The 17,609-nt window shown below is 37.2% G+C and overlaps 1 protein-coding gene across 3 annotated transcripts in view; it reads left to right on the forward strand.

The window, feature by feature from the left end:
- The first annotated feature begins 2,284 nt into the window (after positions 1-2,284).
- The window catches only part of BCHE (butyrylcholinesterase), a 31,007-nt gene continuing 15,682 nt past the window's right edge, over positions 2,285-17,609 (forward strand). For 2 of the 3 annotated variants that reach the window (XM_032193785.1, XM_032193786.1), the window contains exons 1-2: positions 2,564-2,593; positions 5,671-7,192. In XM_032193785.1, the coding sequence (XP_032049676.1) occupies positions 2,575-2,593; positions 5,671-7,192 (1,541 nt within the window). In that variant the 5' untranslated portion in view covers positions 2,564-2,574. Of the gene's footprint in view, positions 2,434-2,563; positions 2,594-5,670; positions 7,193-17,609 lie in introns of those variants that run through there. The other variant, XM_032193787.1, reaches the window with a different exon arrangement.

Genomic DNA, 17,609 nt, shown 5'->3' on the forward strand with positions numbered 1-17,609 from the left:
ACTTTAATTTATATGTTAATTTTTTAATTAAAGGAAAAATCATAGAAGGGGGGTTACTTTTCTTAAAAAGTATAGCATTATATTCTAACATTGGACTAAAGTGTAGCAGTCAAGAATTATAACAGTCTCCACAGTTGGCCTCAGTGTCCCCATTCCCTGAAGACAGCCAGGTAACCCCAAGGCTGAACTGAGAGCCAAAACCAGCCATCCATTTCCCGCAGGGTCACCTTGTTGGAGCCCATGGGAATGCTCCACATTTTGCATTTAGTAACTGGGCCTGTGTGAGGGTGTGTGGCTGCTCCCAGAGCCTTGGGAAGCAGGGAAGGGGAAAAGAGAGAGAACAAGGTGGTGAAAGCAGATGTGGTACAACATGGCCAACTCTGGAAAAACGATGAAGCCAGAAAGAGAATTTTGTGTATGTCTTCTGCTCATTTTCTACTGCTGAAGACCATGATGAAGATTGAGAAAACAAGTTTGTCATAAGCATCCAAAATACCTTGTTTAATAGTGGCTTCTAACAAGTTTTGGGGCTTATGATTCATTCCTCTGATGTCATGGAAATGAAGCAAATGTGTGTCACCTGGCAATGTTCCCAACAGAGGCATTTGAGTCAGTGAATGTGTGTGTCAGAGAAAATTGGAAACTGCCTTAAACAGCACAACTTAGTGTTTCCTGCAAGAAACTGCACCTGAAAAGTTTTAATCAGCTGGAGTTGTTTCTAGACTTGATTTCAAATTAACCCTGGTTTGTTATTTAGGATTTATGTTTACATAACTGCAACCAACATCTTGGCTAGGAATTCTGAATTTCAAACTAGCAACTGTATTGGACACTTCCATGCTAAAAATTCTGGGATTTATAATGTGGATTGGGTTTAGAATGGGATATATTCTCTCCAGTGGACAGGTCCCTACAATGCACCCATTGAATGTCTGATTCTGAAGGTAGATCATAAAATTACTGGGAAAGACCAAATGCACATGCTTTCTTGAGCATTTCCCTATTAAAATACTATTTCATATGCTAGCTTCTAAAAATCGTTTGTAGTCTTCATGTTAAGGTCTATAAACTTCATACTTTTTATTTCTGCTTTATTTCTGTTCTACGCTTTGCCAAATATTGCTTTTGTGTAATTGAAACAGAGCTGTAGTTTGATTAAACAGAGGGAAGTTAATTGTCTCGAGCTCCAGCAGGGGTAGCAAAGGCCTTGGTAGCAGCTAACCTTGCAGGGTGGGACAGTTGCTTTACCCAGAGCAGCCTTGTAGAGCGGATGCTGCCCGGGGCCAGGAGCCCTGGCCATCAAGGGATGGCCTTCTAGCATCACACAGTGGCTCAGGGGCATGGCTTTGACAAGACATTTTCTAACTGGGGTGTATATGATTTATTTATTCTCTCCCCTCCCTGTCTCTTTTCTGCCTTCATTTCTACGTCATGACATTTGCACTTTATATAAGCTCTCCGGAGCTGGCTCCGTAGCTTGTAGCAATGCGGGTCCTGCTCCCAGCTGGGGATGGGTCAGGCACAGATTCACAAACACCGTGGGCCCCTGCACTTTGTGACACGTCCCCAGCTGGGCAGCAGCCCTGACAGCTCTGGCACGCAGTTTAGATTGGGTTGGCATCCCCAGCCTTGATCTCTGACAGAAACAATACTTTGCAGACTCAGGAAAAAGGATTATACTTGTATACTAAAGGAGTATACTCATACATTAAGAAGTAGGATGATTTATTTTTTTAACCCTAAAAAGAGAGAGAAAACTGTGTGTGATGCCATATGGTTACCATTTTTCACCCTAACATCATTATAGGACAACACAGACGTCTACAGTAGTCCTCAGATGGCCAGGAGTCAAGTAGTACCAGTGATGCTTGCCAGTTGTTGACATGTCTGTGCAGTGGACACTCCTCTTTTATCTGCCACAGTTGTTTATAACCAAAATAGTGACTAATGTTACAGTGAAAAGAAAACTGCAATACTTTAACATTGTGCTAATCTTGAGCTGTACATCAGCGAAAAAGAACAGGTAGTGTCAGTGTTCCAGGCATGATGAAGGAAAGAGGCAGGATTTTACTATATTTGTAGATCTGTTTATCTTCCCAGATAAAACTGTTGCCCTGTGCTAAAAACAAATCACTGCCTCTTTCCTTTCCTATAGAAGCTCATGCCTGATTTCCTCCAAAACGGGTTTCTCTCTGTAGCATTTCTCCAATGATACCATTAGCCTTTGAGCAGATGTCAGATACTAAGGAACGGCTGCCTGCAGATCAAGTTGCTGCTGCCAACTCTCGCGAGCTTTGTGTCAGAAACAGTTGATTATAATGTCAGTACTGTCCAATTTACGGGCTTAAAGCAGCAGCTGCATACTGCATTTTCCCTGAAGTATTCAAAGAACCTGACTCTTAAAAACTTTGTAGTTCTTGTAATAGAATTGGGGTAAGTGATTCTCTATTTACACGTCTCTGTCTGCCAGGGTAATTTACAGTTCAGCTTGATTTGCACGGGGATTGTGATCTTTTAAAATGTTATGCTCTGCCCATTTGTTGCTCTCTTGGGAAAACTCACTCCGCTCCGCAAATGGAACGAGTAAGCAGGCGTGTGTATCAGACCTTGGTATTATTCAAGGGATCCTGGGCTAAGTAAATTAAACTGAGCCAGAAATCACTTATTAATTCAACCATCTTTTCTATTTAAATAGTGTCTTTATATTCTTGTGTGTAGATTTTTTGGCTGGGTAAAGATTTGCAGGGAGAAGAAACAATCATTGAAATAAATTGAATTCCCTTGTGGAATAAGAATACAAAAATGTATTTTGTTTAACTTTTGATGGAGAAAACTACTACAGAAGCAGCTTTTTAATGTATGCAAATACATTATATGATATAAGTCTACTCGGTTAAGGTTGATGAGCTAAAGCACTTTTCTGCTCTTTTACTCTCATAGTAATAATCAAGGAATATTTGTTTTTCTCAGTGTGTTTTTCATCGTTGAGTTTGTTTTAATGCAGCATCAGAAACCTTATTAAATGTAATACTAGTCTTACACTGAAGGTGTAATTATAATCCTCTGTCCTTTGCTACTTTTGTCAATATTAGCAGAGTAACTTGAGACCCCTTTCATTCAGTGGTAGAAAACTTCTGCATTTTTCATGCTTGTTCTACTTCAAACTTTTTCTTTAAAATGCCTACTATCCTCTTGCAGAAACCATTAACAAGGTACAGAATTTAATTTGGAGTTAGTCTTTTTTCTCATGTAATTCTTGTGGAAAACTTTATAGGATCAAAAGTTATGCCTGCTACAGTGTTTTCATCCTCTCCCATTCTTTTCTAATTAACAGGGGAGGACATAGCACAATTAATTTTAATTACTATTTAGATAGTAAAAGCTTTAGGAACTGTAACCTCTCTTTTTTCAGTTAGCACTTTTTTTTTTTTCTTCATCTTAATGATGATGTTTGAAACCTCTTACTATTTCCAGCTTGTTGTTATTGTTCGTTCCTAGGCAATGCATTAGAAGTGAATATGGGGGGGGGGGGGGGGGGGAGAAAGAGGAAAGAAAGTGTCAATGAAACAACAAACATAGAAATTACCTTTCCCATCTGACAGTACTATGTAGTGGGTGCATGCATACCCAGCTAGATTCTACTATTTACCATTTCTGGGCTGACTGTGAAATAGGAGCAAAGAGCTTAATCCTAACCTAATTTTAACATATTTTTTCTCATCCAGCTCTTACCATTTATTTTTTATTTTTTATTTTTTTATTTTTAATCAGAATGAATGAAAAACCAAAAGGACTAGCACACAGTGAGGGGAGCTAAATAGCAGTCAAGGGTACGAGCCTCCCTCACGGGGACTGTGGGCTGCCGGAACAAGCCTCTGCTTAAACCAGCTCTGCGGGAGTTGCTGGACCACGTGGGTCATCCAGATTGACTCTTTACATCTGTAAAGTTTAGCATATATATTAAGCTTAGCATTCACAGGTTTCTAAACACCAAACTTACAGCTGGGTGGAGCATTAGACCAACTCTGAAACCTATTACCCCATTAACTGCCTTTTTTTTTTTTTTTAATAAAAAGACAAGAAAGTAAGTGTTTATTTTTCTTAATTTTATCTATATTCTATCTATTTTTATGAATGCTAAAAATACCATCTCTGAAGGTTGTTTTCTGCATGTTTGATGCAGTTGGGATGCACAAAATGTTCTTTTTTTTTTTTTTTTTTTTTTTTTTTTCCTTGCATTTTCTTAGTTTATTTCTAACAATATGCAAACAAGCAAGAGGAGCTCAGATTAGGCGCACAGCTGTACTTTCCACAGAAATTAGCCTCCTTCCTTTTAAGGACACAAGTGCTTCTCATTAACAAAGAATAGCCTGTTTAAAGTAGCTGGACAGAGTACACTATGTACAACAGGGCAATAAGCAAAAAATAGAAGGAAGCTTTGTTGAGCATTTTCAAATATGTAAGCCATAGAAATTAGTTTATGTAAATGGTATTTTTCTGGCTTTTAACTTTTGAGAGGATGATACTGTGTGTTTTTTAATAGTATTTGGAAAGGCAGTAGTAAATGGGACCATTAGTATAGGCTATGTAATCAGCATCTGTACCTTTAGCTTTAAGATAGTATTAATCATTACTTTGTAAAGTTCTTAGGAAGCAAAGACAAGAACATAAATTATGAGGAACCACCTATGTATATTAAAAAATCATTTATTTATTTTTTCACATTTGATTTTTCATTCTCTGTCATGGAAATGTGACTGCTTGTCATGATTATGATCGTTATAAACCTGGTTAAGTTGCTTTAGGGAAATAAGATCTCGATGTTTCATTTAGGTCTTGGCGTACCTCTGTATGCAGTTGCCCACAGGAGCTAATGAGCTGGCACTCAATTCAGAGGTACTTCATGTACTCCACTTGGTAAAACACTTTCCGATCTGAAGACGTATTAGTAATGAGTTTACAGCAATGCCATCCTAATGGTTTGCTTCAGCCCAGGCATGCACTATGACGTGAAAGCGTAACTCAAAAATTACCTGGACCTGGAAATCCTTGGATTAAAACTTGGTTTCAAGTTCTGTTTCATTGTTTTTCGGATGTGTGGAAAAATCTGTGACTATTGATGTTTATAATCTCCCTCTATTGATCTGAGAATACAAATTGCCAAAGAACCCCCGAAGAATAACAGTTAATTGGGCATGGCCTTTTGTGTCGCAGATCATAAAATATTCTTCTGTTCATCATGCCAGTGAAAATGCAAGTGCTTAAGTCACCTGCTGGTGGTGTGAGACGTTGCTGGTATTTGGGAACAGAAGAGGCAAGCATCAGGCTCAACACATCTCAAAACATCTCCCTGCTCACTGCTGTGGATTTATATCAATAAATGTCATGATATATGACTTATGGCCATGTAGTCAGACTGCTTATTTTCTTTTTTTGGTCTGGTTTCCTCACTTCTATGTTATTTTAGTGACAGACTTTTTCTGAAACACTGTATTAAATACTAGATCCTAAACATAGCTTTTGCAACAAGGCTGACAAAAAGTCATGGTTAAAGACTGCTTGAGTTTTGTGCAGCAGCACTGTCTTATTTTCTGTGCCCTTGGGATGACCTGTATCCTGCTAATACATCAAAATAGTAATCCTGAATTTCTTTTTTTTCCTGTGTTTCAGGCATCATGATTTGGGTAAATGGTACAAATATCCATACCAGATTTCTTATGTGGCTTCTGCTCCTGTATATGTTCATCAGGAAGGTAGTGCCTGAAGACAACATCATTACAACCAAGAATGGCAGAGTAAGAGGGACGAACCTGCAGGTACTTGGGGGGACTGTGACAGCCTTCCTTGGAATACCTTACGGAAAGCCACCCATTGGTAGACTGAGATTTCAAAAACCAGAGCCTCATGAGAAGTGGTCAGATGTTTGGGATGCCACAAAACATGCGAACTCCTGTTATCAGGTTATAGATACAACTTTCCCTGGATTTCCTGGATCAGAGATGTGGAATCCAAAAACTAACCTAAGTGAAGACTGCTTATACCTTAATGTATGGATTCCTTCTCCCAGACCCAAGAATGCAACTGTCATGGTTTGGATATATGGGGGTGGCTTTGAGTCTGGGTCAACTTCCCTGCCTGTCTATGATGGCAAGTTTCTAGCCAGGGTAGAAAGAGTAATTGTAGTTTCCATGAACTACAGGACTGGTGCATTAGGATTTTTGGCTTTGCCGGGAAACCAGGAAGTTCCTGGAAATGCAGGTTTATTTGATCAAAGACTAGCACTTCAATGGGTCCAGGAGAACATAGCAGCTTTTGGAGGCAATCCAAAAAGTGTAACTATATTTGGAGAGAGCGCTGGCTCGGCTTCTGTAAGTTACCATATCCTTTCTCCTAAAAGCCATCCTTTATTCACAAGAGCCATCATGCAAAGTGGATCTGCAAATGCCCCTTGGGCTGCAATAACAGCATCTGAGGCCAGGAACAGAACAGTGGCTTTGGCTAAACAACTCCATTGTCCCACCAGCAATGAGACAGAGCTAATTCTCTGCCTCCAAGACAAGGACCCAAAGGATATATTGGAGAATGAAGTTTATGTCACAAAATATGCCCCTCTTTTACAAATATATTTCTGTCCAACTGTGGATGGTGATTTTCTATTGGACATGCCAGAAAAATTGATTGAAAACGGCATTTTCAAACAAACACAGATCTTGGTTGGTGTTAATAAAGATGAAGGATCGAGTTTTCTAGCATATGGAGTCCCTGGCTTCAGCAAGGACAGTGATGGCTTGATAAACAAAACAGAATTTGAAGCAGCTTTAACTCTGTCCTTTCCAGAAGCAAGCCAACTTGCAATAGAATCAATCATTTTTCAATACACAGATTGGGAAAATGAGCAAAACCCAGAACATTACCGTGATGCCATGGATGATGTTATCGGGGACTACAATATCATATGTCCTGCAATGGAGTTCACCAAAAAATTTGCACAACTAGGACACAATGCATTCTTTTACTTTTTTGAACACCGATCCTCAAAGCTCCCTTGGCCTGAGTGGATGGGGGTAATGCATGGTTATGAGATTGAGTTTGTGTTCGGACTGCCTCTAGAAAGAAGAGTTAATTACACCAAAGCTGAAGAAATCTTAAGCCGGTCCATGTTGAGGTATTGGGCAAGTTTTGCAAAAACTGGGTAAGTTTACAGTACTAAAGTTTGTTTGGTTCAGATGGTTAGATTTTTATTTTTTTTTTTTAATTTCACAGACAGAAAAACCTTAATTGTCTTGATAATGATTTGATGCCTGATGAGAATGATGAGAAAGGATTAACTGTTCAGCTAGCCATAATTCCTACGTTAGTTCCGATAAAAGCATCGTCTTAGTAAAATAAACTGTTGACGTGTAGCTTACCGTATTGAGTGAGCTTAAGAAAGCAATGTTTATCCACCTATGAAAATAAATACAAAACATTTTTTTTTTTTGCCATGGTAGCAGTTGGTACAAATAAGGTAATGGTTTCAAGTTTTAGAAACAAAATATTTTGAATTCTGAAGAAGACCTCAAAAAATACAAGTAGGAGTAAAAATTCCAAGTTGCTTTCAGATGTACTTTGCTCAGAACATGCAGGTATGTAACGTGGAGGTATATTTTATTCACATGATTAAATGATTTGGATTGCTGGATGTTCTCTTCAGAAAGCCTTATGTTCCCATATGTACTGTAAGTATAACCCTGAGTTTCACTGAAGCCAAAAACAAATCACTTGCTATTTCCATTAGGCTCATCTTTAAATGAAATATGTCTTAGCCTGCATAAGAAGCAAATAAACATAGTTCATTTGGACATCTGAAATGGTTTAAATACAGCCCCTCATTCAGTCTATTTATCTGGTGTCTAAGAGAAGAGTAAGACAGCTCTTGCTCTGCGTAGAGGGATTGTGGGGCTCTCTTGATGCAATATTCAGTTTGAAATGAAAACATTTCAGTGTGGTAAGAAAAACGGCAGCTACCCCTGCCATGTACAGAGTCTTAAGGCTGTAAGCCTGGTGCAAGGGGCAGCTATCTTTTCTTAGAAGCTCAGTGCGTGTTGTTTCCTAATTATATATATAAACACCTGCATGTGGGAAAATATAGGATCTGAAACTTAATTCATACTTTAGAAATGTTTAATTAACTTTTAAAATCCTGCATTGCTTTGACTTCCATGGTGGGCTTTTCTTTTGATTTGTGAAGGATATGTAGCGTTGTAAAAACTGAAATCAACTTTGGAACAGGATCTCATTATTTTTCTTAATAGATTAAGAGATTAGAAATCAGAAGAGGCCACAGTGCTTGTTTAGTCAATGCTACCTCATACATAAACCAAAACACAGGTAGGACTTAAACATTTCCAGTGATGGAATTTGCAGCACAAATATTGGTAGGTTGTTCTAATGCTTAATTACGCTTAAGCCAGTTGCAGCTATAAAGAGAAGTTTTGTGTCTGGTCTGGACATGCCTATTGTATTTCTCCATTTTCCAGACGCTATATTTTGTTTGACAGTTTCTAAGCTTTACATTGTGATTTGTGTTCCATACAGAGATAATTCTAGGCTCTATTCAAATAACCTTTAATCCTTTTTCTTGTTAAACAAAACAGGTTATACTCCTGAGTCTTTCACTATAATGCATTTTTACAAGTCCTTAAGTAATAACTGTGCATCTCCTCTGAAACTGTAATTCATCAACACCTTGTTGGAACTTTCTGTGTCTGAATTAAACAGTCATCCCCCAAAGAGTCCTAATTACAGGTGTCATCTGTCCTCTATTTCAACCTGATATTCCCCTGTTTACTCCTCCAAGGGAAGTGCTATTTTCTTTGACCATGCTGTTATGCTAGGAGCTGCTGTGTGCCTGTGCATGGTGTTTAACTGATCTGCCCCAGTCTCATGGTACCCCCTTCTATGGTGGCTCTGCTTCAGCTCCGAAACACTACACATCATGGCTGGCACCAGCTTGTGGGCAGCTGAGCTGTGGCACCAGCTCTTTGCAACCCCTTTATGTTACATTCTGAGATGAGCTAACGATCTAGTTTTATGTGCATCCTTTTTTTTTTTTTTTTTTTTTTTTTTTTTTTTTTTTAATTATTAACAGATTTACTTATGAGAATGATGGATTTTTTATTCAAATAAGTATTTTTATGTATATATATTAGTTACACTAACAAGTTCTATCCCTTTTATGTGTTGGATTTATAATATCCTTTTTTTTTTTTTTACCATAAGTGATAAGCATTTTAAAACTCAGAAAAATGACCATACATATGACTATAGTCATCAGAAGCATAATATTTTAATGCAGATTTTATTCTAATAAAGTCAAATAAAAATAATAAGAATCTAAGAGCTCTTCCTGCTTCTGTCTTAACTTGGAGCCTGATGGCACCACTCTGTATCAATTCAGAGTGAAAGACTAACACAGAGACAAGCATTCAGCAGGGGCATACATTTTGGAAATAAGCTCTGTGGTTGATTTATCAATGCCAAAAATGCATGCGATAGATTCCCAAGATGATGTCTGCACAATGAGATAGGACGAAACTTGCTAACAATTCCCGCATCGTGAAGACATGCTATGACAACACTGCTTTGAGGCTGGTGTCACTGCACCCTCAGCAGAGAGCAAACCGAGAGGCTCCTTTATAACATGCTGCAGCTTTACAGCCTGCAGGACTTTGCAATCAGCATCTTATACCTCCCATCCAAAAACTGCAGACTTTTCCATTAAGCAGAACTATTTATTAGCAGGAAAAGAGAAATTTAGGGCTACACAAGATTCTGCAACACTATATTTACATCTCTGTGAACTACTACTCCCACTGGATTTTTTCTCTCTCTATTTATATATATAAATCTCAATTACCTGCTGTGCAAAACGGAGTATACTGTCCCTGTCACCCTGGCTTAAATTAGACAACATAAGGTACATTCAGGTTTAAGTTGATTTTACCATCAGTCCGGTCATCTAGTCTGATTATCATTTGCACTATAATTAGATTAGCCTACAGATCAAATTTCAAGTGGTTTCCACAGCAAACAGCAAATAATCCCTCCCTCTGCTTCCACCACAAGTATCAAAAACATCACTATTATGACCAACAATACAATTACTCAATTTACATACCAGTAAAAGATCTGATCACTATTAACCCATTGTGTGCCACTTTCCTCATCATCCAGACCACAGATTCCATACTCATAGTGTACAAGTAGTGGAGAAAAAATTAAAAAAAAAAAAAAAAAAGTTAATAATGCCAAAAGTAATAGCCTATTGTTGGATTAAAAAGGGATTAAAATGAATTAAAAGTGGTTATATGAGAAGTCAAAGGCCCAAATGCTCTGCAGGAGCACTTTCAGTTTCTTAGAAATACCTAATACGAATGGGGAATGCAGACAATTGAGTAGGAAATGGGAACAGACATCTCAGCCATGCAGCTTGAAGTTAGATGCTGGAGTTTTACACTAATATCTCCATTCAGCACCCAAGGGAGTAGTGGCAATTTTAGGAATCTGCCATATTTTTACATGTTCTGTAATATCTGTGGAGACCTTGCAGAAGTACCCTTCACTGACAATAAGACACTATTTGGCTTGGGAACTATGGATGTAGTAACTACTTCTGCTACTGCAATAAAAGAAACAGGCGTTGATATTTACCTACATAAATACAGTTACTAGAGAGCACATCATTTGAGATGAAAAAAAAAAAAAAAGAAAAAAGGACTGGTCTGACAGTTGACATGGAGTAGCTTGAAGAAAGGACAGACTGGGAGGTCCATAATATTCCTGGTAGTGCTGTTTAGGATCAGCCCTTTGGATTATTTCCAGTGAATGCTAACTCTGATGCTGGCAGGTAGACCACAGGACACAGATGGACAACTCCTGTGGAGCTGCGGCTAAGTGGACTGGCTTTGCGGGTAACTTCCCCTCCAGTTCTACACTCACAGCATCTCTTCCTCTCAGAAATATGCTTATGATTTACTTCAAGAGCAGATCTAAGTAATCAGTGGTACAGATTAGCTTTTACACTCTGCAAGTATGTGCTACATGTGGAGAAAAATACTGTTCTCTGATTCACAGTGTTTAGAAGAGCCTTGCTCCAGTAATGAGTCTTTTATTCCCTAAGAGGTGCAGCCAGGTACTACCCTTTCCAGGTTAGAGTGCCTCTGCCTTCCAGAAAGACATTTGCTGGAGAGGCATTTTCAGCCTCTCCAGCATACTGCTATTTGAAGCCTACTGGCAGCTGGACTCTTGCATCTTCCAATGATCTTTTCACTTTTAAATCAGATTCAACATTTTGAAGGAGAAAGTGTAGATACGTGGGGACAGCCCAACTGGTCAGTGTGTCACCAGTCTTAGGGTGGATGCTGATGTCCCTTAAAATGCAGAAAAAATCAGTGATCACCAAACTGCCAATAAGTCACTGAGACTGGAAGTCAAAAGCTTCCAAGCATGTCAATTCTTTTTCCATTACTTGGACAATTCTGCTGCTTCATTATCAATGCAATTTTTAATGATTGATCTTTCATTATCAAGCAATCTGACCAAGTATCCCAGCGTTTCCTATTGCTATTACCATAATTTCATAAAACACTTTTTCTTGGCATATACTTGAGAATTGAGAGAACAACACTGTCATTGCTTCCTCAATAATCTCAGTGAAGTGAGGGAGGAAAGAATGTTATTTCTGGTGCTTTCTCAGTAAATCAAGTATAATAAAATATTTGTAATATGAGAAAGGACAGATTGCAAAACTGATCTTCTTGATTTAAATTTTGACTTAAAATTATTCCATTTACACTGACATAGGATCTCCCCATCTGATTCTTGTTTTAAGACCAGTGGTAGTTGAACATCATTTACTAGCCTTAAAACATTTGATAGGATTCCAGCAATCAGCAAACTGAATATTGGTGATAGCAAAGAAATGTGGCTGAATTTTATTCAACTGTAAACCAAAGTGTGATATTAATACTATATGGAAGTGGGTGAATTAGGCTCAGTATAATTATGTTTGAATACAGGTAATGTTCATTTTAAAAATATCAAGTTAGTTTTCAGTGGCCTTCTGAATGTTTTCCAGCACACTTCATTTTAAGTGGAGTCCATGGTGATAGAAAGAATTTGAAATTTCTCTTTTTAAATACTTTTAAAATTATTTTCTCTGCTGCATTTTTGATGTTTTTGAGAAAGCTTTTGAAAGTAAGCAAGTGACACTAACAGGTACTATCAATCATAAACAGCAGAATGCTCTGCTAACTCTAGAAAGAGGAAGTTTTATTTATCAGGAAAAAATATATGGCATCCCAAATCAGTGGTTGCTAGGTTATGCCTTTTGCATTACTTTATTCATTAGATTTGGTAACTGTATTTTTTAGATATGAGTGACGTAAACTGACAAGGAGATAGACAAATCAGATGAGATGAAAACTCAAATAAGAATGTAGTGGAACATACAGAGATAATATTTTTAAGGCTTTGTGAAAAATGTTTCAGATAAAAGGAAACTGGCAAAACTTGTCTCACTGCCAGTTTTACAACTGCTGAAACAAATCTTTGCAGCTTTTTCTCTAAAGTGAAGCCTTTGAAATATTTCCTCCTATGTTTTAGGGGAATTTGTGAGGCTTTGATTGTCCCACTAAAGCTCTGAAGCACTTTGCCTGGTTATTATTGCCTTTCCCTGATGTTCCACTGGTAGACATATAATAAATTTCAGTGCTTTTGTTACCAACTTATCACAACATGTTTATAGATAGTAGTTTCAGAACAGTGAGAACAAAAACAACAGCCTCATAGAGAGTCCAGACGAGAGACTGAACTGGGGACCTATATCATCTATGTATGGAAAGGAAAGAATATACTAAAAAAAAAAAAAAAAAAAAAAAAAAAAAAAAAAAAAGATAATATAAACCATCCAACCACTTAATTTTCTAATACTTCAATAACTAGGATGGTTTACTTACTACCAAGCCATTTTATAAGATATTTACTGTGGGTTGTATCTATTTCTGAGACTAGCCTACAGGGAAACAGGCTGAGACCTGGTGCTGATCCTCACAGGTTCCTCAGAGAGACCACTGCTGCAACTCAGCAGGACCAGATCCTGACTGGAACAGGTTAATAAGAAGATTTCTGGGTGTGAGGTAAAAGCTGAAGGAGTATAAACAAGGCATGAGGAGGGTTTCTAAAAATATGAAAAAAGACATGGAAGGATAGGTCTTACCTTCTCCGTATTAGGGAAAAGTAAAGCTTTTATTTTGACCCAAAAGAGCACATGCATTCTCACACACGTTCACAGAACCATTTCTGAGCTGTGAAAAAATATTGTGGGAATTGTATTCACAAACAAGAAAATGGTCAAACTTTAGGAAAGTTACTGCTTTTCTGTATCTGTTGCTTTACCTTCACCTTAATTTTTTGAGTTCTAAAAGTGACTCATCACTTTTCCAGTATCCATATATATTTCTTAAATTCAGAAGCAGTAATGGAAACAAGCAACACAATACATTTGGAAATAGTACATCATGGAAAAAATTAGTAACTAGAGACTCACTTTTGGCACTCATCTCAGTTTCTGGCTTGCAAGCTGACAAGCTGTCATTGAATTTCAAAACTGAAAACAGGAATATTTGATTCAATCATCTTTTGAAAATAGGCCTGGGATACAAATCATTTAGATTAGTTTAGTATTATTGCAAATATTGCAAAATTACACAAAGATGTCTTGTTGCTTTCCATATGTGCAGCAAATGTAATTCCATCCATACAGATTTTGTTCTCTACAAAAGATGAGTCAAATCATTATTTTCAAACACAAGATGAGAACGTCTATTAAGGAAATGTCCAAATATTGTAGGAGTAATTGAATGAGGCATAAAACTAAAACCTAAAACTATAACACAAAGCTTTGCCTTGGATATAGCACTGGCAATTCATTATAGTAAAGGGTAAGCTGTAATGCAATTGTCAGGAATGGAGTAGTAGGTAAAGAATCTCTTCCTGATGATGGAAGACCTAAAAAGCCTCATGATTTATTCGGTGGATTTCAATTAAAAATAAATAAATAAATCTGCTGCTATAAGATTTTTTGCTTTGTATAGAAAGCTGTATTAGTCTAGGATTTTAGGATGACTTCATTGGGACTTATCCACCCGAATACCTTTGTGTATCTGAGACTCCTAAAATGATTAGTAATGTAGCTCTCTAACTCAAAGATAAATTGCAGGGGCAATAAATCAGTTTCGTCATGTGCTCAGTTATCAAAGTGAAAATCACAGCTTGAAAAGACGGTAGATACTTTTTAAATACTGACAAGGTCTGCAGGATCAAAACCACCAGTGCTAATCCACAGTCCTGAGACTGAAGAAGGTGAACATCCTATGTCTGGAGATGTGGGCAGAGACACACAAACATGAACATACAGGCAGGAGAGAAAAAATGATAATGGGAATCTCTTTGAGGTGGGCTTTTGTAGAGCTAGGCTGCCTTTGAACAGAATAGGCTAGGCAGCTAGGCTGCCTTCAGGTTACCCTGAACAAGAAGAGAGGGAAAAAGCCACATCTCAGATGGGACTTATTCCTACTCTCGCGACAAAGAGATGAGTAGGAGAACCACTACCAGACCTGCTTCTCTGTTGTGCCCCAAACCCTGCAGGAAGCCTACCCAGGAATATTTTTTAGGAAGGGAGAGGGATGAAGAGGTACAACTGTGCCTCTATGGTTAGAATAAAATTATGGCATGCTTTCTACCCTCAATTTGGAGTTGGAAATAAAAACCCTGGGTGGAAATTAGCATTAGCATTTGTTGGAAAATATATAAGTAAAGAAGGTGGGAAAATAAAGGAAATACTAACAGATGCAAGAGGTTAGGTGAACAAGGAAAGATACAAAGCAATACACTTCAGACATTATCTAGGACTAGAGATTACTTTCCCTAAATCATAGCTGTGTACATGTAACTGAATGATTGCAGAAATCACTGTGAAGTTCTAATTAGTGTTCACCCATAGTTAACCCTCTTTTTAGGACACTTTTTCTGTGCTGCTTTTCTACAGCTTAGTCCTTGTTTCATCATCAAAAGACAGAAATTGAAGTTTGAAAGGTCTGCAAACCCCATTTTTCCAAGTGGCTCTGGAACATTAATCTGAAGTCCTACTGAGGAATTTCACATGAGGAATGGAAACCTTTCAGTACAAATTTTAATTTGCTACCCAACACAAGAGATTGGCTTGTTTCAGAGAAGTGGCAAAGGGGAGAAAAGAGGAAATGAGGAGCAGCAGAGGTTACCTAACACCATATTTTCAAAGGTAGTTCGATATAATGTTTAATTTTTTTTCGATCAACTGCAAGAGTAGTCAGTTGTGGGTAAAAGTAGTTAGCAATTTAGTCAGAGGATTTGTGATCTTCCCTCCCCACAGTTCTAGAAGCTGCATAAGTAGAAATCAGACATTTCATGCTCAAAGTTAATGATGTTACAAAATTATATGCTAGTACAGATGTAAAATTAAATCTGCTGCCATAATTTTCCTTCCCAGACATCCCTGGCCTACATCTGTATTCTCTACCTTTCTTTGAGGGAACATAAAACAAGTTCCTATTTTCACACAATACAAACTCCAAGGAGTGTTGCCTCAAATTTACACCAGAGAGATTATTATTATTATTATTATTATTATTAATCATTATTACTATTTTGTCCATATTGGAGCTGCTGTTCTGTGATTTTTATTTTAACTAATGAAGTGTTAAGTATCTGTCTCTCATGAATGGTATTTATTGTGTTTTTCTCAAGGAATAAGTGAATTTTTCTAAAATCGGAAATTCTCAGAGGTTTAAAAAGTTACTTTTTTTTTTTTTTTTCCTAGGTATGAAGTAGTGTGCATACTATAATTCCACAAAAGCACTCTCAATTTTAAAGAGAAGAACTTTATCAGATATCCTCCCCTCTTCGCATACTATTTCTTTTTGAGATCATGACTTTCATGATTCTCAGTCCAAACGTTTCTATTTGGACATCTCCCATTTGGTGCCAGAATGTAGTTTAAATCAGATTCGGAGGATGTTATAATGCTGGGACATAATATGAATGTGTTGAATGTGAAAAGATATATATCTCAACGTGTAGATGTCAAATCTACAGTGAATTATAACACACATAAGAAAATAATTTTATCATATATTTTTCTATTTTATTCTTAGATAGCCTAATGGTGGGCTTGTGAATACTATTACTTCTTTTTTTTTTACACTTTCCATAATGAAGTATCAGTAGTTCAGTTTCAGATGAAACAACACATACACATGCTACTGAAAATTGTCTGAAGGTTTCATATATAGGACTCTTCAATTTGACCCAGATTTCATGGCAGTTTAAGTTTGTGACTCATGCTTTTCCTACCATTTACAGAAATAAAATAGTGTTAGTAGTGGAAAATATCAAGAAAAATGTTACTATGATCAAGTCCATCAGGACACAATGAATCTAGATGATTTTACTTGGTTCAGGGCTATGTGGAGTATCCATCTTGAAAAGAAATCGTGATTAAGGCAATTACAATTGAAAACAGATCTCAAATATTATATTGTAGAATAACATCCACTACACAGCCTGTATTGAAAATGTAGTCTTTAGAGATAAGAAAAGCATCAAGTCTGTTTATTGAACAATTTCCGTGTGTCTGGGAATGAACTCTATTAATGGCAAGGAGAGTGAGAGATGGAAACAGCAATCATATACATATAAGTACAGCATTTACTCTTCCTTACAACCAGCGGGGCTGACAAATTTTACCAAAGCCACTGGGAATTTTAAACACAGTATTAATAGTTCCATGGAAATAAAAACATTTTTCTCTCCTTTTATGCAGTTTCTTTAGATTTGTCCCTGGGAGCAATTCTGGTTAAAATACTATGTAAGTTCAAGATTTCCCATGCCATGAGAAGGAGAATCATAGAATCATAGAATCATAGAATATCCTGAGTTGGAAGGGACCCTTAAGGATCATCAAGTAAGGGTGTACAGGAGATATACCAGTTTTAGTGCACAACTAAAAGGGCAAGTGCCATGTCCATTTCTGTCTACTTATTCTCTTATTTACCTTTGGTGGAAACGACTTCCTTCTTCAAAGTCCTAGTAGGATTCAGCACATTCTTCCATTTCCAAATAGTAAAACTAAACAAATAGTAAAACTAAAAGCTATTGTTTCTGCAGGTATTTCTCATGCTGGGATCTGATCCAGGGCTTTCTGAAAATAAATCTCTTCCATTTATGTGGTTTTGGGTCAGCCCCTAAGTTACTGATTCACCTCAAAAAGTGTTGAACTGGTCTTCAAACACCATACAAAATAACAAATCAGATGCAAGGCATGTTAAGCACAAGGAATAAAGTACTTCTGAAAAACTCTTTACTGCTTTATCTCAATACATAACCGAAGAAGTATAAAGGACTATAGTTATATTATGTAGGTATGTCATATTAGGTACTTGTCATATACAATATAAGGGGATTGTTAGCTAGAGTGAGTGACAAATATCTCTTAAAAGTCAGAATAAACCATACTTTTTGTATTTTGAAAC

This window comes from Aythya fuligula, chromosome 9, assembly GCF_009819795.1.
Source record: "Aythya fuligula isolate bAytFul2 chromosome 9, bAytFul2.pri, whole genome shotgun sequence".
In the NCBI taxonomy this organism is placed as follows: Eukaryota; Metazoa; Chordata; class Aves; order Anseriformes; family Anatidae; genus Aythya; species Aythya fuligula.